General features: G+C 39.8%; 1 protein-coding gene across 1 annotated transcript; it reads left to right on the top strand.

Moving 5' to 3' along the window:
* Positions 1 to 15,690: 15,690 nt before the first annotated feature.
* On the top strand, positions 15,691 to 19,774 carry LOC104444876 (F-box protein SKIP19). Its single transcript, XM_010058650.3, has 3 exons — positions 15,691 to 16,037; positions 18,685 to 19,306; positions 19,417 to 19,774. The coding sequence occupies exons 1-2, from the start codon at positions 15,724 to 15,726 to the stop codon at positions 19,280 to 19,282; spliced, it is 912 nt and encodes a 303-aa protein (XP_010056952.2). The 5' UTR covers positions 15,691 to 15,723; the 3' UTR covers positions 19,283 to 19,306; positions 19,417 to 19,774.
* Positions 19,775 to 26,221: the final 6,447 nt, after the last annotated feature.

Genomic DNA, 26,221 nt, shown 5'->3' with positions numbered 1-26,221 from the left:
TTTCTCTTTTGTTGAAATTTGGGGCACATGTTAAACAATAAAAAGTTAGCCATCAATGCACAACTTCTCTTAAGTAACGAATCGTGAATGCTTTGAAAATCGAAACATTCACTATAAAATATAATTGACACTAATAAGATAGGTCATCTATGATATACCTGTATCTCCATGCATGTATGCATATGCAATGAATACTCTGAAGAATATCATATCCTTCATTAAGTGCACTTAATAAATGCTCCAAAGGTACTTGCTAAGGAAATCCTTTACAAAAGCATTCATGCATTCCCCATGAATTTACAAACAAAATAAACACACTTTTCGATGTGTGATCGTGTGAATGTTAATCCCTATATATTAGTCATGTATATTCAACAAAATAAAATAAAATAAAATTACAAATATGATTACTGAGATCAAAGCAGAAAATTATGTAAATTTTCTTAATTAATTATGTCGAGACACTTCTTAATAAAAGCTGATCACATCGTCCTCGTGCTTTTCTTCTCTCTCTCTCTTTTGTTCTTTTCAATTAATGTGTTCATCACATTGAGAAAGGGGATTATGCATGCCGCTCTGCCCGATGATAATTGCACGAGTGTGGATTTACAGAGAGGGGGGGACCAAACTCTTTAATTATTATTGCACAACAATTATTAATTATTACTGCTGCAATTATTTGTGGGGGAGTTAAGAAACAATAAAAAAATAAAAATTACGCAACATGTCTTGGTGGACACATCTGTCAGACAGAGCCGGTGCTTCGACCAACTACCTCCCGTTGACTTTGACTTGAGCAGCTGCTGGCCAGTGAGATTTCGCCACGGCAGCCGTCTGTTGACCTGCGGTGGCAGGAGATCCGGCCCGCGCGTGCTAGGTCGCAGCCTCGCCACAGACAACAGCTTTTACCTGCAAACATACGCTGCAAATATAAACTGTGAATTAAAAAGCTTTGCGTATGACAGACGTCCGAGGACCACAAAGATGGTTTTTAAATGGGACCATACGGTATGATCGGAGGCGGAGGAACCGTGCGCCGGACGAAGAAAGCTCGGCTGATTTACAGAGCCGGGCACGGGGAGCCTGGCTGCGAACCCACCCCCGTCGCAACCCAGAGGCACGAGCAGTTGAGGTATGGAGAACTCAGGCAAAAAGTAGATCTGCAAACCCAGAGATTGATTTGCCCCAGACATGGATTCCACCGAAAGCAGGAGTGTTGAAGATAAATATAGATGGAACATATGTGCATGGTTCGTTGAAGAACTCCATTGCTTGCATTAGCCGTGATTCGGAAGGGAGGTTGTTGGGAGGAGTTGCAAAGGAAATAAGGGCCTCTTCCCCCTTAATGGCAGAAACCTTAGCTCTCTGGGAAGCCCTCCAGTTTCTCTTCCCTATACGACACGAAGTAATACTTTTGGAGTCAGATAGTTTGCAACCGGTCAAAGCCATGAACAGTTCACAACAGTTAAGTTGGGAAGTACAGCCTATCATCAGCAAGTGCAAGGAAATATTGAAGGCCTTTTAAAAAGTCCAAATAGCCCATTGTTCAAGACAGCCGATTTTGTTGACGATTGGGGTATTAAAAAGCCCCCATTGGAACAATTACTTACCTATGAATTGGGTCTCATCCCTCCACAAACTTTGTTGGACCTCTTATGTAATGAAGCCCATTTATCGGGCCTCTTATCCTTGCGTACTTAATGAAATATTTCCGTTTTCGACCAAAAAAAAAAAAAAAAAATGGGACCATACGGTAGTAACTTTTCTTTTTCTTTTTCTTTTTCTTTTATTTTTCTATTTTTTTTATTAAAGAGAAAAGTCATATGAAAGTCCAAAATATGTGTCCTCTCACGTATTCATTTCAATATTTTTTTGTGACATAAAAATTCCAAATTTGTATTTATGTCACACAAATACTCTGTTAACATACCGTTAAATGATTTTTCAACTAAAATAACGTCTTTTTTTTTATTTAAATTACGTGGGCGCCATGTCAGTGTTTTGGTGTCATAGAAAAATGTTTATAATAAATATATTACAATGGACAAAATTTAAGATTTTTTTTTGTGACTTTTGCCCTTATTATTATGATGTAGAGGAAATGTTGCAATTTCTAATATATTGCCTACTTTTGTGATATGTATACTTAATATTTTGAAAATAGAATATTTTCTCGTTAAATGTAATTAGAAATGCACCAAAAGCACGTGTGCCTTGTCATACTCGTTAGACATATTGATTTTGGAATGAATTAGTTTCGACACATTATTTTATATATCACTACAACGATTAATGCATTGGAAACTACATGATTTGGAAAATCAATTATTTAACAAGTGCTCCATAAACCCTAATAAACCAAAATCCTTATCATTATATTGATAGTGTGTAAAATTAAGCTAGTTAGGTAGATTATTTCGAGAGAAATGAATGTTGATTTGAGCTCCAACAAGCGCATTTTCTTGCAAGCCACGCTTTAGGGTCTATTTGGTACATTTCTATGTCAAGAATCAATTTTTTTTTTCAAAAATAGTCTGTCTATTTCTATTCCCCAAAACAATTTATGAATAAAAAAATGCATTTGGTAACTATACAAAATTAATATTCTTAAAATAGAAAAGTAATAAAAATGCATTTAATGTGATCAACAATTTTTTTTATTACATAAAATTTCTTTTAATTTTTTAATAAATTTTTTTTTTTTTTTTTTTTCTTTTGTTATTCTTCCTTGCCGCTGCCAATCGTTGGCCACAAGCCACCGCGGCCGAGCCAAAGGTCAATGGCAACCGACAGTGGCTGAACAACAGCAGAAAGTGGTGGGGTTCAAGGAGAAAGAAAAGAAAAAGTAACTTATTTATAAAAATTGTTCATGAGAGCAATAAGTTACTTTTTTTTTCTTTTTATTTCTATTCCAAATCTATTTTTCCGTCAATTTTCTATTCCGGAGAATAAAAAAATTAGTTGATATTATCATATGGATTTATGTTCTTTTTTTTTGTTCCGAGGAACGAAAGAACAGAAATTGGAATAAATAGAAATGTTATCAAACGAAGTCTACTCAGTCGGTAATTTCAGAAATCAGATTACCTCAAATGATTCATTCAGTTGAATCACGTCCCTATGGTAATGTTTGGATGACCTTTACCTTGTTTTATTCGATTTAACTCGATCCGATTGAGCACCACTTAGGAAGTCGGTTCGACGTCCGGCCGTATTTTGGAGACATTGGTTTCAAGGGTCTCTTGTCCTGATATTTGTCTAGTAGATGAATGAGGTGTGTGATGATATTTTTACAGGCCGGAGCAAGTGCCGATTTTCAGGTATGATCTCGGCCCAAGAGGCATACAAGATGAGCCGAACGTGTTGGAGTGGGTGATAAAATACCTTTGCGGAGAGTATAGTTATTTTGGTTGGACAAATCAAGTCATCAGTCATCAAGTTGTCTAATATTTGACTATAAATGGAACTTAACCCTAAGGATTAGTTTAGTCGGTTGAGAGTTTTGGAAGTTACGATTCAAAAATTAGAAAATATTTTCTTAAAAATGATCAATTATATTATTTTCACAAATGAGTCAACAAAATATATTTTCATTAACAATAGTGATTTATGTTCAAACATTTTCGTGAATGACGAAACCAATACAGGATGATTCTAAATTATTGAGTTTTTGTAAGACAAACGCACCAGCAATCTAACTTAGAATCACTCTTTTTTTTTGTGCGTGTGTTTTTGGGGCTCGGAATATGGGAGTTGATATGTCAGGAAGCAATCTCACTAGCTATCCTTCCCATCAGATTCTTTAACGTACGAACACCATGTTAAATCTTTTTCTTCTTTTTTTCAAGACTTACATTAAATCACTTTCCATGGAATTAAATTGTAAAAATTAGAGCCCCTTTAAAATATCATCACATTACATTTTAATGTTGGGTTCACACGTTAAAAACCCAATACACTTATCATGAAAGATTGCTAAGAGAAAACTCAAATCTAAACTCGTTAACTTATTCAATTTGATCCATTTACGCTCAAAACCTTTGGTCAATGAATTATAACTGAGTTAGATATATTAAATACTCCATATTACAGCACATCCTTGTATGAGATTTCAATAGCTTAACATTCTCGTGCATGCATGTAGACAATTTCCCCCTTCACACATGCGAGCCACCAATGTTAGGCTCACTCCCTCTCAATCCTAATATCCTTCTACACCAACATTATCTCAACTCGAGAATATTTAATCTTTACCTTGGCTTGGTCAAATTGCATATACTGGTGAGGACCAATAGGTATCTTTCAGATTCCACCTTAATTGTCTTCGCTCAACCAAGCTTGTCGAGAGTAGAGGGACACCATTCATCACCTCAATTAAGGGGCCACATTTGAGATTTTCCTTCCTTGAGATATTCATCGGGCACTCATACATATTGGGATCCGGCCACGAATCAACATTGACTCTAATACCATTTTCAGATTGACACAGCAGAAGCTGAGTACCTTCATTTGATGAGATCACCAAGAGGAAGCACCAGTCAAAGCCCATTAAATTACCTAGTTGGACCCAAGTTTACTCAAAAACTTGAGTTAATCAATTATGAATCAGCTAAAATGTATCAATTGCACCACATTTACTTTGTGGGATTTCTCTCAGCTAACATCCGTGCACATGCACCTTAACAAATACTAAATGCAATCCGATTCCTCATGTGTCGAAGGTACCCCTTGAAGCATCAAATACAACGATAGGGTTTGCGTAGCTTGCTTGTTGTAGTAGATTTTCTCTTGATTACTACCTTACCGGCCCTTAGCATTGAGGTGACAGGCTACCAATGCCATAATTATTTGTAATGTCAATTCATTGGAAGGTAAATATTAATGAGTCACGTTTTACTTATTATGTCTTTAAAATGTACAAGTTTTCAATGAAGTAACTGAATATATTAAAATTCTCTTCTTTTACTGTATTTAAATATGTACTTCTTTAATTCTCAAAATCTCTTAAAAAGCATTCTTTCTATTTTTAGTTAATTTAATGTAGGCATTAGTTTTCACAGGAAATGAAAAAGAAGAGAATTGGAGGAATTTCTTGTGCTCATTTTGTATTGTTTTTCATTCTTTATATGTATTAATAATATAAAGTGTGGACAGCAAAAGGAAACAATGTAAATATACAGAATTAATATGGATCACTTATTGATTCAGTCAATTAATCTAATCTTAGATTAATTCAATTATCTCTTCACCACATAAATCATATCTCCAACACTCCCTCTCAAGTTGGTGGGTTGTATATGTCCAAAACACCTAGCTTGTTTAACAAATGTGTGTTGTCTTTGACACAAGGGTTTAGTAAAGATATCCGCGGGCTGTTTTGAGGTTCCAATTCCCTTTATCCTATTATTCCTTCTTGGATCTTATCTCGAGAGAAATGATAGTCGACCTCTATATGTTTTGTTATCTCATGGACTATAAGATTAGCTGCAAGCTTTAGTGTTGCATCATTATCACAAAAACAACATAGTTGGCCTTTTAACTCGCACACCAAGGTCAAGAGGTAGACCTCGCATCTATACTATCTCATAAATAGTCTTGGTCATGGCTAGATACTCAACTTTAGCCAATGATAATGATACGGTTGTTTGCTTCCTCCTCTTTTATTTTTTTATTTATTTATTTTTTATAACAAAAGTAAGGATGTTCTAAGCTTAATGCAAAAAATCTAGTAATGGAGCTCCAGGTCATAAGACAGGTGGCATGGTCTATGTCACAATAATCCGTCATCTCCATGTTACACGCTTGAGAAAGAAGTATTCCAAATCCTAGACATTTCTTCAAATCACAACTTTTAGAGCTACATTCATATGTGATTGTTTTTGGTTATGCATAAACCAACTCAGCATTAGCACTCCTTAGCATATGTTTGGTATTGTCATGGTGAGATAATCTTTTCTACGAGCCTCTAATAGCTTGATGGATCCTTGAGCAGTGGATTATCAGCATTTGATAGTGTTCCACATAAAAAAAAAAATGTGATTAACTTGATATCTTGCTCGATAGGAATAGTAGGTAGCTTACATTCTAACAAACTTGCTTTTGATATAATTTCAAGGACAAATTTCCCATTAGCTAAGAGGAGATTCCCATGTTCAATTGGGCAATTTTAATTCCAAGGAAATATATGGGAGGTCCTAGATCTTTAATGTGAAAGGTATAGTAGTGCAAATATTTCTTGAGATTTTCAGCAACAGCTTCATTAGATCCCATAATAAGTATGTCATCAATATATATCATTAGATAGATAGATGACGAACCTTTTCTCCTTATAAATTGTGCATAATCATGTCTCAACAGTCTAAAGCCGGTAACTATAAGTGCATTTGTAAATTTTGTGTACCACTAATGAGAAGCTTTCTTAAGGCCATAAAGTGATATGCAGAGACATCATACCTTAGACTCCTCTTGTTTTCGTAAACCCGGTGGAAGATCCATGTAAATTTCTTCGTCTAGATCACCATGGAGAAAGGCATTGTAAATATCCATTTGATGTAGTGGCCAATCCTGCAAGCAACAATGCATAGAAAGGAGCGAACTGTGACTTTTTTTGCTATTGGAAAGAATGTTTTATGATAATCGAAACATTCTTTTTATGTGAAACCTTTGGGCACTAAACGCGCCTTGTATCGTTGGACTGATCCATTTGCCTTGTGTTTAATTTTAGGGATAAGTGCACTAGGAGTCCTAAAACTTATTACAAAAGTGCATTTGAGTTCTAAAACTTGCAAAAAGTGCATTTAAGTCCTAAAACTTGTCAAAATGTTTCAAACGAATCCTAAAATCGACGCCGTCTAATTTCTTAATGGAAAAAGCTAATGTGGCCCCCGCGTGGCTTTTTTTAATCATTTCTCTCTCCTTCGTTGCGAATAGATTAAAAAAAAATGCCATGCATCCAAAACGACGTCTTGTTCTCCTTTCTTTTTCACCATCGTGTTACCTCCCCTCCGTCTGTACGTCTTCTTCACCGTTGTCTTCCCTCTCCCCCCTCCGTCTCTACGATTGCTTTCACTATTCCAAGCGAACCCTAAGCCCAAATCGAATTCGTTCAAACCCTAAGTCCCAAATCGAATTCGTCCAAATTGCAGTTCTCTTGCGATTTGGGTCCTCATCGACCTCAAGTTCAACGCTCGTTGTGAGTTCGTGTTCTTTCCTTTGAGGATTGCGAGTTCGTGCGAAGTCCTCTCTTGTGGGAGTCTCGACATCTTAGCAGAGAAGCGATTGGTGTTGGGGACGATGACAAGGTCAGCGACAGCGATGGCGACTCCTCCTCACACAGGTATCGTTCTTTGCATTATAGCATTTTGGGTATCTGTGGTAATGCTACGATATCTTTTGTTTTGCTACGATTTCTTTTATTTTGCAAAGGTGCTTTAATCTCTGCATTATGCAAAACGACATCAGTTGGCGTCCTCATTTCTTCATTATTTGGAGTTCAGAGAGCTCGAGTTTGACACACATCGACTTTATGTTATCTTCTTTGACGATTGCGAGTTCGTGCAAAGACACGTCTTGCGGGCATCTCGGCGTTGATAACCCACAGCAGAAGGCATTCTACCCAATAAGGCGGATACCTCAGATCCTGCTTGGACGAAACGGAAGATATTGTCGATAAATAGAAGTACGTCTTGTTCATTAACATCTTGGAAATATTCCGCCATAGTTAAGGCAGTCAAACCAACTCTCATACGACCTCCGGGGGGTTCATTCATCTGACCATAGACTAGAGCGACCTTAGATTATGCAATATTTTGTTCATTAATTACTCCAAATTCTTTCATTTCCATGTAAAGATCATTTCCTTCACGAGTACGTTCACCTACTCCTCCAAATATGGATACCCCCCCCATGAGCTTTAGCAATGTTGTTGATCAATTCCATTTAGCAGCAGAGCAAGCGACATCAGGGACGACGATGGCCGTCTCAGCGACGGAGCAAGCAACATTAGGGACGGCGATGGCAACTCCTCATGCAGGTATCACTCTTTACATTACAGCATTTGGGTATGTCATGGTAATATTACGATTTTTGTTTTTGTTTTACGAGGGCGTTTTACTCTCTGCATTATGGTTTTTTTGCATTTTCCAATTGTTGCGATAAATTAGAACATTGTTGCAAATTAGAACATCGCCTACCGAAAGGCTGACAATAGGTCCCTCGCTCTCACTATTGATCATGTAGTTGCATTGTGATTGTAAAGCACATTATGCTAATTTGCTGTTTCTGTATTGATTATTAGTCTTTTAACTTGAACATTGCTTCAATAATTTGATGATGGAAAGTACTATGCTCTTTTTTTGTTCTCTTGTATGTTTCTATTCCATTGTAGGTCCAATTGCCGAGAATAAAGTTTATTTCACTATTCGCTATGGAGGTAAATTTAAAGTCGGCCCACCATTGGAATACATAGGTGGAAGAGCTGATCTTGTTGAAATAAGTTTAAGTAAGAGTTCACTGTCTAGTATAATTGAAGCTATTGAGGCTTTGGGTGTGTGTAAAATAGAGAAACTCTTTTATAGAGTTCCTGGAAGTACGACTCTTGTAAACGGCATAACTCTTAGGTATTTGTGGGATAACTCTGATGTGATGGATCTATTTTATCATCATTTGTGCTCTGAAAATATTATGCTATATGTTGAGCATGTTGATGAGAAAAAGAAAGGAGCTGAGATGGGGGGTGTTGAGATGGAAACTAGAGGTATGTCTAATGTGATTAGGAATATTGATGATGACGATGCCAATAAGGATCTAGATGAGGAAGAGGATGATGATGCACATAATTTGGTGGATGTGGAACAGTCGAGTGACGATGATGATTTTGAACTGGTTGATGCAAGAAAAAAATTAAAGGAATTTTCAGCAAGACATAAGCTCAAAATTGGCGATTATAGTGAGGCAACTGGTACTTCCCAACCATTGATTGTGGATGAGGCTCAATCATTACATGATTCTGGGTACGAAACAGAGTATGATGATTCAGATGAGGAAGATAGTCTTCAATCAATTTTAAATGATGAGGGTGACAAAGAGGTTGATGTTATCTCAAAGAGGAGAAGTAGATTCCCATCATATGATCAAAGTGGTACAAATCCAGTATTTATTGTTGGCATGACATTTGAGGATGCAACTGAGTTCAAAAATGCAATTTTGAAGTATTCTGTGGCTAAGCAAAGAGCAATCAAATACACTAAGAACACAAAAAGCTTTGTAAGAGCCAGGTGTATCCAGGAAAATTGTAAGTGGATGATCTATGGTGCTATTGATAGAAAAACTAGATCATTTCATTTGAGAAAGTATATAAATCAGCATATATGCAGTATCACTTTCGAGAATAAGAGAGTGTCTAGTAATTATTTAACTAAGCACTTCATGATTCTCATTTCTGCAATGCCTAAAATCAAAGCACTAGAGTTAAAGAAATTAGTCAAAGAACAACTGGGAGTAAATGTCACTTTCAGTCAATGTAGGAGAACAAAGTTGAAAGTATTGAAGGAACTACAAGGTAATTACAAGAAGGAATATGCACAGATGTACGACTACTTGGGAAAGCTTTACACTGCAAGCCCTTCAAGCAATTTTAAATTGAAAGTTGAAAGGCCATTGCTAAATTCTCTACCATTATTTGATAGGGTTTACATTTGCTTTGATGCTTGCAAGAAAGGTTTTTTGGCTAGATGTAGGAAGATCATTGGATTAGATGGATGTTTTTTGAAGGGTTTGATCAAGGGCGAGTTGTTATGTGCCGTAGGAAGGGATGGCAACAATCAAATGTATCCAGTGGCATGGGCAGTGATAAGAATCGAGAATAAGGACACATGAACTTGGTTTATCGAATTGTTAAAGTCAGACCTCGATATGTGTAATGGTGACGGATGGGCTTTGATAAGTGACCAACAAAATGTATGTTTTTCTTTTTGTTTTCATTTGTAAATTGATTGTCACATTACAATGTTTTTCTTTCTGTTTTCATATATATTTTCTTTTTTTGGGTAATTGTCAGGGTCTCGTCTAATCTGTAGCTGAACTTTTGCTAAATGCAGAGCATAATATGTGTGCAAGGCACATATATTCCAACTTGGGTAAAAAATACAAAGGAAAACAGTTGATGAGACAATTTTGGAGATGTGTCAAGAGTAATAATATGTCAGATTTCGAGGTGCATAGATAGAGGTTGAAGGAAATGACTCAAGAAAGTCATGATAATTTATTTTGTATTGAGCCAAAACATTGGTGCAAAGCCTTATTTGACACCAACATTAAATGTTATGTCGTTGATAATAATCTCATTGAAGCTTTTAATGGCAGGTGTGTGGAAGCTAGGTGCAAGGCCATTGTGAGTATGCTGGAGGATATTAGAATCATGGTTATGAATAGAATGCATACTCAGAGGGATGGATGTGCTAGGTGGACTGGAAATTATGGTCCAAGGATTCTACATAAGTTACATGATAATACAACTACTAGTAGGTATTGCCATTTGATATGGAATGAAGACGAAGGATATGAGATTACGGAAGATGGTGACAAATATGTTGTTGATTTGAATTTAAAAACTTGTTCTTGTAGAGCTTGGGAACTTAGTGGAATTCCATGTTGCCATGCCATTTGTGCAATACACCATAAGAGAAATGACCCGACTGACTATCTAGCTGAGTGTTTCAATAAGGCAAAGTATCTAAGTGCTTATCAATTCATGATGTCTACAGTGAGAGGACATAAATTTTGGAATAAAACCAATAAAGAAGCTCCTCAACCCCCACCAATGAAGAACGTGTCTGGTAGGCCAAAAAGGAGTAGAAAAAAGCAACCAATTGAGCTTGTAAAAGGTGATAGAATGACTAAAAATGGTAAGCTAATGACTTGTTCTACTTGCAATGTGGTTAGACATAACTGCAAGGGATGTCCTTTAAAAAATGTATTTTCTCAACTAACTGATCATCTAAATGTTGGGCATGTCACTTTAACATGTTGTTAATCAATGCTTAATATGTGCTTCTCAGGCCAATGCTTGGGCCAATGTATGTACATTCAATGCTCGGGCCAATGTATGTACATCCAATGCTCGTGCCAGTGCAAGTACAGCTGAAGTTCATGCTCAATCTCAAGCTAATTCCACTAGACAAGGCTCGGAAAAAGACAAGTAAGTTGTCATCTAACAATTATTATAAGTTTTATATGTCAAGGTTTCAATTCAGTAATTATGAATATATATTCAGGCTAAAGCTAAAGCAATGACAAGCATAACTGGAGGAGGATTCAAAAGCCATGCCAATGCTTCTGCAAATGCCAATTCAATAGAAGACAATAGTGAGCATGTTAATGCTTCTACTCAGGCTAGTGCAGATGTAAGAGGGTGTAGTGCTCGTGCAAATGTAAGAGAATGTACTGCCACTGCTTCTGCTCAGGCTAGTGCTGATGTTAGAGGATGTATTGATGTGGCCAATACTGTTGGTAAAGTTCGTTCTGATCAAGGGGAAGGCATTTATTGTACACCAGCCAATATAATGGGTAAGCATAGACTTGAAAAAAAATTCTAGTGAGTAATATCTTAATCCCCAAGCATACATGTATTGTGACTACATTCTCATGTTTAATGAATTTTTTATTATTTCATATTAAAAACCTGCCATTGAAAATGACATGATACAAAGAGAATCACAGGCCAAGATGATGAAAATGGTAGGGTTGGGTGTTGACGCAAATCCTATGACAAACCTTCATATTCTTAAGGTGAGTAATATTTCTAAAATTTTCTAATAGCAATTACTTATCTCCTTAAGCTAAAAACATGCTCATTCTTATGTAGCCTAATACAACTGGTGCAAGAATCTTTAACCTACCAGACAAAGGGGTAGTTTCAAGAGCTACATCAACAATAAAGGTGCATTCCCAGGTCAGTGCACAACCTCAGTCATATCATGTATCAGCAACTTCTTGAAAACAAATTGCGGTGACGCCGAAGCCACCATTACAACCCAAGGCCAGTTCCCAACCTCAATCATCTCATGCAACAGTAGCTCCTTCAAAGCACGTTGCAATGAAGCCAAAGGCACTATCGCAACCTGAGGCTAGTTCCCAAGCTCAGTCATCTCAAGCTACAAGAGCTCAGAAGCATCTTAATTTAAAGCGAAAGGCACCATCACAACCAAAGGCAAGTTCCCAACCTCAATAATCTCATGCAACATTAGCTCCTCGAAAGCATGTTGCGATAAAGCCAAAGCCACTATTGCAACCTAAGGTCAGTTCCCAAGCTAAGTCATCTTAGGCTACAATAGCTTAGAAGCATCTTGGTTTAAAGTGAAAGACACCATCACAACCCCAGGCAGCTCCTCGAAGACATATTGCGGTGAAGCCGAAGCCACTATTGCAGGCTCAATCATCCCAGGCTCAGTCATCTCAAGCTACGACAACTCCTCCAAAGCCTATCGCTGTAAGACCATATATAAGGAAAAGCGCTAGAATTATGAATCAAGTGAAGGCTGGACCTACTGGACCATTGGAGACCATCATATTGGATTGATATGTTTGCTGAAATTGGTGTTGTTAGGTGAATTTATGCCAATCATTAGTTGGTTTTCTATATGAGACATGTAGCATTTGTGCATAAGACCTTTTGTGTACTGAAAGTGCATATTTTGTTGAAAAGAACCTTTTGTGCACTGAAAGTGCAAGCATTTTGTTGAACAAAGCCTTTTGTGCATTGAAAATGTAAGCATGTTGCTTTGTCAATGAATCGTGTTTCAACAAGTTATGTGGGATGCTTGGTTTTGGTTTGGATAATGCACGAAAGTGGTTGCTCTTCAGGATTGTTAATAGGTGATTACTGAAATTGTCCATGAAGAATTTTCATTCTTCCAATACTTTTGTCATCTTCTTTCCCATTTATTGTTAATAGGATTGTTAATAGGTTCCAAATTTATTTTGATAGCAATAGCTCATATAGTGCTATTGACAAGCACACAAATCAAGCAACATTTTTCAATGCAAAACAAACTCACATCAGATTTCATTCACATCTCAATTATCCACAACTAGTGTTTAAACTTACAAACTTAGAAATAAGGTACTATGGAAGACTTAGAAAATTCTCACCAACTTTCACATTACATATAACCAATACAGCAATATAACACATGCATACAATGAATGCCAATTGATATAGAATATTTCCTTTCTTTACTCGTGTGAGCTCTTCCTTTAAACGTCTATTTTTCGCCTTTTGAATCTTCATTTCAGCTAGCAATGAGCTCACGTCAACTTCGTCACGCCTCGATTGGCTTGATTCACATAATGCTTGATTTCTTTCAAGTAGGTTAACTATTATGTCCCTCACATGATCTGGTATCTTTGGATCAAGCTACATGAAGAAATCGCTGCAACTTGGACTATTAATCTTAGCACATCCATGGAACATTCTTCCTGCGTTTTTCCTTGTCTTTGCCATAAGAATTGGCGATTGAAGACCACAATAACATGCTGGCTCCGAGTTGACCTCATTACGAGTTACGCCACTTGATTCAAATGTTGGCGCCCTCATTCTTCTAGGCTTCGTATTATAGGAACATAATAGAAGTATATTAGAATGGAAAATAACAAAATGCTATAATGCAGAGAGCGATACCTACTTGAGGAGGAGTCTCCATTGCCGTCGCTGACCCTGTCGTCGTCCCCGACACCAATCGCTTCACTGCTGAGATGTCAAGACTCCCACAAGAGAGGACTTCGCACGAACTCGCAATCGTCAAAGGAAAGAACACGAACTCACGACGAGTGTCGAACTCGAGGTCGATGAGGACCCAAATCGCAAGAGAACTACAGTTCGGACGAATTCGATTTGGGGCTTAGGGTTCGGACGAATTCGATTTGGGGCTTAGGGTTCGGATGAATTCGATTTGGGGCTTAAGTTCGCTCGGAATAGTGAAAGCAATCGTAGAGATGGAGGGGGGAGAGGGAAGACGATAGTGAAGAAGACGTACAGACGAAGGGGAGGTAACACGATGGTGAAAAAGAAAGGAGAACACGACGTCGTTTTGGATGCGTGGCATTTTTTTTTTTAAAAGCCACGTGGGGGCCACGTCAGCTTTTTTCATCGATAAATTAGACGGCATCGATTTTAGGACTCATTTAAAACATTTTGACAAGTTTTATGACTTAAATGCACTTTTGCAAGTTTTAGGATTCAAATGCACTTTCGTGACAAGTTTTAGGACTCTTGGTGCACTTATCCCTTAATTTTATACACCCATTTACAACCAATTGGATTCTAATGAGCAAGAAAGGACACAATATCCCAAGTCTGATTTTCATTAAGGCACATGATTGGAGATGTGCTCCCGACTTCTTATCACCCCCAATCGAGGATGGAGGAGGCATGACATATGAGTAGACCAACCCTCAATTGGCTTATGTTTCGCTTTGCCTATTTAGTTTTGTGCCGTATATTCAATCGATGCTTCTTCACATTGAATCAAAGGAAAAAATTTCGAACCTTTGTCTCGACTAACTAAATTTCAAATAAAGCTCCAAACCCACCAACTAGACATTTCTTCACCAACCAGCTTGCACTCGTAGCTCGCGTTCGAAAATAATTTAATAGGATAAGATGAATTTGTTTTCGAGCATTTTGAAGGGGGGTTGGAAGGGAGAGACTTGGAATACCGACGATATCCTCGACGACAAATCCACCATGCCAGCAGATGGAGATGTGCGCCAAGCTTCTTATCACCCCCGACCAAGGATGGAGGAGGCACGACCTTCGAGGAGACCAACACTTGATTGGCTTAAGGTTTGCTTTGCCTTGCCTATTTACTATGCATTCTATTTCCTTCTTCAATTTACTTTTCAATCGAAGCTTCTTCAATTGGGTCAAAGGATCGAACAAAATCATGACTACTTTAGCCACTGGAATAAGCATTATTTGTTGCTTTGCCTATTTACTTTTGGTGTTTTATGTACTTCTTCAATTTACTTTTTCAATCAACACTTCTTCACAAAGGAAAAAAAAGTGAACCTTTGTCTCGACTTACCGAGTTTCAAATAAAGCTCTGAGCCCACTGACTAGACAATTCTCGACCAGCCAGATTGTACGCATGGCTCATGGGCGGATGCATTTTTATAAGGATCAAATGAATTTGTTTTTGAACATATGAGAGAGTGAGAGAGAGAGAGTTGGAACACTGGCAATGTCCATCAGGCCAATAGACGGAGATGTGCTCCCAGTTTCTTATCACCTCTGATCGAGGACGAAGAAGGCACGACATACAATGAGACCGACACTTGGGTTTTGCTTTGCCTATTTACTTGTCGTGTTTTATTTACTTACTCCGTTACTTTTTCAATTTACGCTACTCACGTAACGTAAGGTCAAAGGAAAAAATTTTGAACCAAAGCTTTAGCCATCGGAATAAAAGCACTCAGGCCGCCCGTGCAAATCGACCATTTGACTGGCCGTTGAGCTCAGGAACTCAGATAAGATTAACTAGTAAACTTTAAATCTCTTATTTAAGACAAAATTCACTCAAAATCCTCTTTCGAGGAAAAAAAATCCCTTTTTCTGTTTTAATTTGGAATGTTCCTTAAAAGAGATGGAAAAACCAAAACGGCACGGAACGATCCCTCCTCCAGTCAAATCCGCTATCGGGGCGCTCCGCTCCCCCTCACCGGCAAATGGCGGCCCCCGACGAGCCCCCGCCGCCGCCCGACTGGCTGGAGCTCCCACGGGAGATCACGACGACGATCTTCCTCAAGCTCGGCGCCGTCGAGATCCTCAAGACAGCGGAGCTGGTGTGCACCGACTGGCGCGCCCTCTGCCTGGACTCCACCATGTGGCAGACCATCGACATGCGCAACGACGGGGACCTGCCGGACGACGACCTCGCCGACATGTGCCGCCGCGCCGTCGACCGGAGCCGCCGCGGCTGCCTCGACCTCAACATCGAGTACTTCGGCGACGACGAGCTCCTCCAGTACGCCGCCGACCGGTAACTCGCCGATTCCCGCTTGAATGAATTTCGCGCGGTTTTGTTCCTCGGTCTGGTTTTGGTGGGCTTCGGAATGATCGCTGATGGTCGAGCGCGACGCGTGGTCCGGTTCTTTTGTGCGTACGCCGTTGTTGGAAAGAATTGAGAGGATGGTTTGTCGCCAAGGATGAGCTTGTTTCGGCGATTGGCTGATCGGCCGTTGCGATTGTGTAGACCTAGATTGCGGGGTAGCAAGTGCGTGTGTACACTGTTGATTTCTCTGAGCTGAAGTTGTGCAGGAATCGCGAAATTGTTTAGGAATGAATCGTATCGAGCAAGAGTTTACTTCTCTTATTCACCATGGCCTCATCGCCAGGCGGAGTTTGACATGTGAGGCTTTGAGGAGTCCTCAGAAAGTGAACATTCTGCACACTTGAAAAGTCCCTTTTTTTTTCCCCTTGTCCTCAAGAATTGAAAATGAAAAAAAGAGAAGATGGACACGCCAGATGATGAGAACAGATTGTATTTGGAAAACTTTGATCAGCTACATGTTCTGGAAACTAACTGATGAAAATATCATGCGTGGAAATTGAGTTCTGATCCTGAAATAGCTCCCGAGAACGAGGGTAGAAATTTTTTACATGAAAGGGTGCCATCTTTGTTACTTTCTCTCTCCTTAGGAGCTCTCAAATGGCTTCTTTACGCTGTCTCTATGTTCTGTATGTTCAGCCTCAGTATCTTTCATTTTTAGTTGTCATTTGAACATTAGGATGAGGCAAAAGTTCAACCCAATTGAAACCATGAAGGAACATTGAACTGAGGTTGTGAAAAGACCAATACAATGCCATCTGGTGAGTATCGGGCATTACTAAATGAAATGAGGAACATGAACTGTGACAGAACTTCCATAAGTGCTTGATATGGCAGAAGCACTTCTATTTTACTTCACTCTAGGATCTTCTTTCCCCTATGTGCTTTTTCTCCTTTTGATCAGTTTATGTGACACATTTGCTCTCCTGTTTGCTAATAGTTATGGGGAGATATTGTTTAAAGTTTGGTGTGGTAGAAGGTATATAACTCAACAAACTAGGGTATAGCCATGTAGCTCCATCACCTTCTCAGCCTTGGACAAGTGTAGCTTTAACCCATGCTTGCCAAAACACTTGAGTATGCCTCATGTTCCAGTGATATTATTCTTAAACTGTTTTTTCCCCTTATTTTGTTCAGCAAAGAAAATATTCTAGTTTAATTCACCGCTGAATTTGTCTTCTATTTCCTTGTCGAGACTCTGCGCTCAGTCTTCATCATTGCGTTTTCATTGAACTTGCAGAGACAGGTTAGATACATTTGATGGCATTGTTGCAGGTCTTGGATAGTTATTAATTGTCTTGATCTGACCAGTGGATGGCACTGTCAGTGTTTTGATTCCACAGCATACAACTGAATTTACTGCTTGAGTTGTTGTAATTGGCATGGAAGTTTTACGTTTTGGAGTCCTTTTGGTTCTTAACATGAGTTTCAGAGTCTAATAGTGTTATGTTTGCTTTTGTTGATAAAAATTCCTATGATGAAGGGTTTTATGAAGAGACTTGTTAACGAGTGCCTCTGGTATAGTTGTTGACCAGACATAATAAGGAAATGCAATTACTCTAATTATATATAACATGAGAAATATAGCGCATTAAAATCGACACTCTTTTTATTGAGGTGTTAAAAAAGTGCCCATGGACACATTTAAAAAAAAAATGATCAGATTAGCTCTCTTTATTGACTTAAGTTTCTCTTTTTGATGGTGTTTTTCTTCCTTTTATTGAGCGTGAAGTCCAGAACAGAGCTTTTGGATTGTGTTTGATTGTTGTCTGCTGGATATATTATGTTTATTATGGAACTTTTATTATAGTTTGAGGCTGGAATAGGACATAATTTCCATTGATTTGATTAGGTTTTGAATTTGATCTTACTTTTCTTGACATCTTGATTCATTAACTTTATATTTGTTTTCAGAAACCTTCTACACATATTTTGTGTATTCTGTGTCTTATTATTATTTCGGATAAATATGGCAGTCTTGCTTATTAAAAGGCTATTTTGATAGGTCAAAAGTGGACCAAGCATTGCTTCTCTCAATTGCATAGATCTCTGTTTAGTTTACATTCTTGTGATGCCATGGGCATGCAGAAGCGGACTTCATTAACAAATGTGGCATAGTTGATATTTTTTAACATGATTTGAAAGAATTCCAATCAGAGCTGCAACAGTAGAGAATTGTTGATCTAGGGTTCTGGCTGATTTGATCATCTTTCCGTATTTATTGACATGTCTCGTTAACGAGTGCCCGTGGGGCATTTATTAAACATACTGGATAAGGAAAGTTCCATTGTCCACAACACTAGTTACACACTTCACTAGAACAATTGTGGATTATAACTTGTGGTGTTCCTCAATTAGCCGCTAAGAAGTGCCCAAGGGATAGTGATTAACAAATTAATGTTGTTGAAATACAATTACTTTTTGGCCGATGAAAATAATCTCTCTACACACCCCTTGCTCTAGATCAATAAGCTCTCAGTTCCTTATCTTAGTGGTTAACATTATTATTGCTAGCTACAACAAGTCTGCTTTTCGGTTGAACCATCGTTGTTCTCATGCATTTCTTATTCCATTGCAGGTGCAATCATATTAGACGGCTACGACTTGTATATTGCGGTAACATTTCGGATGAGGGTCTGTGTGAAGCAGCCTCAAAACTTCCTATGCTGGAGGTCCTTGAATTATCTTATTGCTCATTCTCAAAGGAAGCCATAGAGACTGTTGGACAATGTTGTCCCCTTCTGAAATCCTTCAAATTGAATAGCCAGGGATATAGATATCCACACATAGAATGTGATGACGAGGCACAAGCTATAGCGAAAAACATGCATGGATTACACCACCTCCAACTCTTCGGGAATAAGATGACAAATGAAGGTCTGAAGACGATTCTCGACAGTTGTCCTCATCTTGAGTATCTCGACTTGCGCCAGTGCTTCAATATTTATATGGAGGGTGATTTGGGGAGAAGATGCACCGAACAGATCAAAGATTTAAGGAATCCATATGACCCCACAGATGACTATGAATTTGATGCTGCAATTCTCAATGACGAGTCCTTTGATGATGATTACCTACCTTGGTTTTATGACATTGATTTGCCTGATTATGATAACTACTATGAATTCTCTGATTATGATGACTTCTCTGTATATGGGTTTGACGAGTATCAGTGATTTGCTGGTTGATGCACTTGCATGGTGAGAAACCCTTTTCTTGCTTTAAGTCGCAGAATAATTTTACTACATGGTTCTACGTAGCTCTTCGTGGCAGTCTGTTATGATGTATTTATTTTGGTCTGGATACGCAGGTGAAGTTTCTTTATGGTTGCTGACACTCTGTACCATGGTTCAAGGCAGAGATGGTTAAGCGACCATCCTGCACGCCTTCTGGTGTAGCTCTTGACCTGAACTTCGCAAGTGGGAGTCTTTCTTATTTTGTTGGTGAAGAGAAGCGCTCATAGATCGGCGCTCCCCTGGAAGTGCATTCTTTTGTTCATTTCGTTCTAGTCTCTGCATCTTTATCTCCAGAACATGTTTTATGGCTATGAGCTTCGGCATATATAGTTCCAGTGCCTAGACTTATTTTGTTATCTGTGACTTTGGTGTGCTAACTCCAGCTGTCCATGACAATGAACTTCATAGTTGATAAACCAATATCGGGCTTCATTGTGCGGTTTTACATAAAATTCACAATGCTGTTACCTAAAATGTTATTCAGGAAATCGCATTAATCGTTCCCATCTATGAGGATCTTGTAGTGTCAAATGTAGCAGCAAGTTGCTTTGCTTGTCAAGCACTTCCATTTTCAACTAGTAGATCGTGTTTCCATGTTGGTGCGAAAGAATGAATATTTGACATCTTTTATGTTAAGGAAATAACGTACTGCCTATCATATATTTTATGTTAAGGCAGTCGTGTACATTTCGCGCTAGAAGAATAACCCTAGTTTGGCCAAAGCAAGAGGTTTTGGCTGTGTTTTTGGCAATCAGCAGTCAAATTTACAAGTGGTTAGCCAATGCACTATCACTGTGTTGATTAAAGAGGCCGCAAGCTCATACAGGTTGCTTTCTTTTTATGTTTGGATCTTCACCTGAAAGTTGCAAAACATCAACGTGGGAAATCCAGTAGAAGGTTGTTTCGATGCCACCGAGCTTGTTTCGGGCTAAGCTTCTTCTGGGTTTGGAAGTAGCTCGTAGCCACATTGTCGGTCCTCACAACGAACCGCAATCTCAAGAGGTAGTGCCTCCACGTACGAAGGCAATGCACCACCGCAGTCATCTCCTTCTCTTGGACCGTGTATTGTCACTCAGTATCATTCAATTTCCGAAACTTGAAGGCAATCGGATGCCCTTCAAGACACCACCAATAGCAAAATCAGAAGCATTGGTTTCTATCTCATAGGGCTTGGTGTAATCGGGAGCACGAGCACCAGCTCTTCGTTTATGGTATGCTTCAATTGATCGAACGTCTCTTGACATTGATCCGTCCACTCCCACGGCCTTTCTTTCTTTAGTATATCCGTGAATGGCAAGGTGAGGTTCAAATATCCTTGGATGAAACGCCGGTAGTAATTTGTGAGTCCGAGAAAGGATCTCAACTCCGTCACCTTAGTTGGTGGCTTCCATTCAATGATGGCACGGATCTTAGCCGCGTCCATCCGCACTCATCCTCCCTCGACGATGCACCAAGGGAAAGGGACTTCCTTTTGAGCGAAGGTGCACTTCTTGTGCTTCACGTACAAGTCATTCTCCTGAAGAGTCTAGAAAACTTGACTCAAATGCTTGACATGTTCCTCGAGTGTCCGACTATATATGACAATGTCGTCAAGGTAAACTACAATGAACCGATCAAGGAACGAATGTAGTACCTTGTTCATGAGAGTGCAGATGGTGGCCGGCGCATTGTCAAGCTGAAAGGCATGACGAGAAACTCATACGATCCATAACGGGTCATGCATGCGGATTTCGGCTCATCTCCTTTGACAATCCAAACTTGATAGTACCCCGATTGAAGATTGAGCTTGGAGAATCATCGGGGCTTCCTCGAGCTAATCAAACAAGTCCGCGATGAGCGGGATTGGGTACTTGTTTTTGACGGTGAGCTTGTTCAAGACTCGGTAGTCTATGCATTTACGAAGATAACCGTCATGCTTCTTTTGGAACAACACCGGAGCACCAAACAGAGCCTTGGATAGCCGAATATACCCCGCGTCGAGCAACTCTTTCAGTTGTTTTCATAATTCTTCCAACTCAGGCGGAGCCATGCGATAGGGTGCCATGGCCGGTGGTCGAGCATCGAGCACAAGCTCGATCTAATGGTTGACTTCTCTTCGAGGGGACAGCTTCTTTGGCAGCTCAGGCGGCATCACATCTTGGAAGAGGACTCGAGACACCTCTTTCGATACCTCGCTTTCTTCCACGCCCTCCTCCTTCAATGATGCTAAGAAGGTAACCTCGCCCTTCTTCAGCCCTTTAGATAGTTGCATGGCCGATAGCATCTTCCTATCGTGTCCCAACTCGCGGTAGATTAGGACCAAGCATTGGCACCGCTTGTCTAGGATACATATGCAATCCGCGAAGGACATAACGCCTGCATTGATCCGATCGAGAAATCCTAAACCGAGTATGAAATCATAGTTGTCAAGGGGGATTACCTCGATATCCTCTTTGCTGGTCCATGGACCAAGGTGCAGCTCCATGTCCCTAGCCATGCTGCTAGTCGGGACTTCCTTGGAGTTCACCGTTTTAAACCAACCGGCATCACTCGTCTCAATTGGAAGATTCAGCTTCTTTGCGGCCTCTTTAGAGATGAAGAGGTCGGACGCCCCGGTATCCACAAGCGCACTAATCGTGGTACCTCGATCTTCACGTCCACGAACATCATTCCTTTGGGTTCCTTGGCCTTCTTGGCCTTGATCGACCCAAGGATCCACAACGATCTCAACCATGCCTCCTCCCGCGGTCCATCCTCTTTGCACAAGGCCACCAACTTCCCTCTTTTCGGACAATCTCGGGTCATGTGTGGCCTGTCGCAAAAGAAGCACTTGTAGGTGTGTACCTTGTGATAATATCCTTTAGTGCTCGACTCAAGTTGAGTCTTATGAGGGATTGTAGGTGGTCTGCCTACATTTAGACGATTATACTAGTTTTGATCTCCCCCACCAGTGGCCATTTCTCTTGGTCGAGAGTCTGGCTTGGCCGAGGGCGATGGTTTGTATTCCATAAGGGACTCAGCCACAAAAGTAGCTGTTGAGAGATCCGTTGCGTTGCACCGCTTAAGCTCTTGCTTGACCTATGGTTTGAGTCCACTCATGAACTGGTGGAATGCCTCCGTCTCGGTCATGGACGGGATTTGCAGCTGCAGCTCCGAGAACCGCTTCATGTAATTGTGGACTCTGCCTTTTTGCTCTAGGCGCTAGAGTTCCTTATGGGCTTCCTCCTCTGCATAAGTAGGATAATAGGTTCGCCGAAATTCCTTGACAAACTGAGCCCATGTCATGATAGGATCATCATTCCTACCATCCGATCTACGACGCCACCATAGCAATGCATCATTAGCTAAATACATGGCGGCGGTGTTTACCCGGATTACGTTGTCGGTCATTCCCATGGTCTAGAAGTAGTGTTCCATGTACCATAGGAAGTTATCTACGTCCTTTGCACCCTTGAGCCCTTGAACTCTTTCGGCTTGAGTGCATCAGCATGTGGTTGGATGGTGATCACCCCGTTCATGCGTGCAACTTCAAGCTCGGTGAGCTTGTCTTTTCATCTTAGCCATCTCCACGCGTATGGCCACTATCGTGGCCTCCCAAGTTTCATCCCACTGCTGCAGCTAGTGCGTGATGGATCCCAGCACTTCGACATGGAGCTCTCCCATGTCGGCCTGGAGTTCTTGCACTTCGGCCAAGAACTCCTCTCTACCGATTTCCGTTCCTTTGACGGTTTGGTGCAAGTCGTCCATCATCGTTTGGACATTCGTGACGGTCTCTTCTAGGACCGTCATTCGGTTCTCCAAATCCCCCTTTGGATCTTTTGAGCTTGAGACAGCACGGTTCTTCTTTGACCAAGTGACCTTCTCGACTAGATGCCCACGATCTTCTCGATCATCGCCTTGAACGACCGGAGCATTAGCACGAGGATCAGCCATTGCGCTTAGAACGAAGGCTCTAATATCACTTGTCACGAGTCGGTTAATTACAATCGATCAATATACCGTGCGGCCTTAGGATTATCGATCCTAAGTCAGCCTTATGCACACACGCTCGAACACAAGAGTCGGATGGGCAAAGAGAGTGTGTATTCACTTGTGAACGAACTAGTTACAATGAGGAAGAGGGATTCCTATTTATACAAGTGCGGGTCGCATCTCAACTGTTGATCGTCCCTCCGATCCAACGGTGCATTTTGAATCTGTATCATCATTACAAGGCTACCCAATAGGCTACTTGATGGCTATACATGATACGCCCTTTGGAAGACCATGGGCGTGTGTTAGAAGCATGATTTGGGTTGCAAGGCCGTCTGACACGAGAGCAGCTAAACGGTCACGAGCTGCATGTGGGCTGGCCGAACATTGCTCATTGGTCGTCCATGGCCGTGCATGGGCTGATCGTGATTTAATCACGGATCGTTCAAGGGTCGTTTATGGGCTACTCACATGGGCAAGCCCTTGTGCGTGACATAGCTCGAACGATCTTGGATCATGCTCGTCCGTGGGCCGTGTCACTATCATATATTTTATGTTAAGGCGGTCATGTACATTTCACACTAGAAGAGTAACCTTAGTATGGCCAAAGCAGGAGGTTTTGGCTGTGTTTTCGGCAATCAGAAGTCAAATTTACAAGTAGTTAGCCAATGCACTATTGCTATGTTGATTATTATAAGGGCTGCAAGCTCAAACTGGGTGCTTTCTTTTGTGTTTGGATCTTCACCTGAAAGTTGCAAAATATCAACGTGGGAAGTCCGGTACATGGTCCTTTCGATGCAGTTTCAAAGAAATTCATGTGGAATATTGAAAACTTTAACGGATCCTAGACGACGAGAATGGGACTGATTTGAAGTTCTCACGGCCTTTACTTTTCAAGAAGAAATTGATAGGACTTGTAAGAACACCTAGAGATGGGTGAATGTTAAAGAAGTTTTTGCAAGACTTAACAACTTAATTCGTCTTTTGAGAATAGTAGACTAAAGATGTAAAAGACTGTAAATAGTTATATAAGACTATGAATTAAAGTAAAGAATTTAAGGAAAGAGAATTGAAACACGAAGTTTATAGTGGTTTGGCTTAGACCAAGCTTACGTACACTCTCCCGTACCGACAGCCTACTATCTGGATTCCACTAAGAATCAAAAGAGATTTTTACAGTCTCACGTCCTTGATTCCACAATGTAGAAACTCTACTGTACTTCCTCAAGGTCTCACAAGTATTTAATCTCTCTTTTAAGTACAACTTAAGCTCAACGATTGAATCGGCAAAGAACAAGGAGTTTCAGATTTTGGAATTTTTCTTTTTCACACTTACTCAAATAACTTGAGCATCTTCCTTATATACTCCTCCATGCCATTATAACCGTTGGCACCTTCTAAAGGAGTTCTTCCAATCTACCCGTTTGACAGAATCAATTAGGGAGTCTCGAGTTATTTAAAGAATGTGATGATAGCCCACCAATCATGCTTGCACATACAATTATGATCTAGGTTTCCATAAGCTGAACCTTCTAAGTATACTTCGTCAATCAACAGATCTAATTATTTGAATTGATTTCAATAATTGATCACGAGATGCTATCTCCAACCGTGAGATCTTCAATCGTACAAACCAAATCCTTAAAGATACACTCGCATTTGGATAAGTATTTTTCATCGGATAAGTCTTTTATTTGTCAGTCTGGAAGCTATCAGTGATGGTAGACTTTAAATCTTGATTCTGAAGGTCTTCAAACTTTGACGATAGAGTCTGCAAGTCTTCAGACTAGACTGATGGAAATGTTTTGTCAAATTCAAAACAAACAAGGAAGTTTTCTCCAACAATTTCCCCATTTTTTATGATGATAAAACTTTCCTGCAGATTTGAACACTTTTGTCCTGTAAAACAATACTTAAGCAAAACAATATATCTCCTAAAAACTAAGTAGATAGGATATGGATAGTAGCGATTCAGCAACCACAGAAAACATGTTATTCCTGCAAAATAGCTATCCTTTCCATAATCATTAACGTAGCTTAAGTTACTACAAGCATCAAAAGATCAAATCAAATAGTCCAAACCACAACCAAACAAAAGATAGGTCCAAAAATCCAAACCAAAAGTAAAATCAAATCTACATCAAACTTCTCCCCCTTTTTATCAATAGCAAAAAGTAGAGATCAAATAAAAAGAGTTGTTAAAAATAGAATCAGAATCATGGCTGTTTTGGAAGGCGGACAAGCTCGAACTCTCCCATAGAATTCACTGTCTTCTCAAGCCTTACAAAACTTTGCTTCAGTGACTGAAAATCTTCACCTTGCATAGTAGACTACACTTGATTCTTCAGGGCGTTTAATTGATTGTGCAAAGACACTAAAGTGGCCATGAAAGCATTCTTGAGATTCTGCATCTCATACCCCATAGCATATTGTTGTTTTCTTATATCTAATAGAATCTCTAGCAATCTCAAAAAGTCTACTGTTTGTGTTGTTGTAGCACTAGGTCTAACCGAGTCGATTCCAAGAGTTTTAAGAATGGAGGGATCTTCAGCAGATTATCCACCATGACTATGAGTGGATGCTTCTAGATAATGAGAGGCATACACATCCTCTAGTCTGCAGCGGAGCGACTCACATCACTAGTAAAGATAGGTGAAGAAGTACCTTTTTGTTCAACAGCTCCCCCTGTTTGTTTGCTTTTAGGAGGAGTAGACAAATCTTCTTCTAGTGCAGCTTCAATTTCAAAGTGATGTTTATCGGCATCATGTGCTCCAGTAGTTCCAGTGTCAGCCATCTCAGAGTCACTTGATAAGGATACAGCCAACGTTGGCTCAAGAGAGTATTCTTGACCCTGGTCTCTCTCTACTTCTCTATCTTCTTCTTTCTCTTCTCTTCTTTCTTCCTATGTCCTCCTCTATTCTTCATCTT

This window comes from Eucalyptus grandis, chromosome 5, assembly GCF_016545825.1.
Source record: "Eucalyptus grandis isolate ANBG69807.140 chromosome 5, ASM1654582v1, whole genome shotgun sequence".
NCBI lineage: Eukaryota > Viridiplantae > Streptophyta > Magnoliopsida > Myrtales > Myrtaceae > Eucalyptus > Eucalyptus grandis.
Note: the sequence above shows the minus strand (reverse complement) of the source record. Positions and strands in the feature narration are given on the sequence as shown.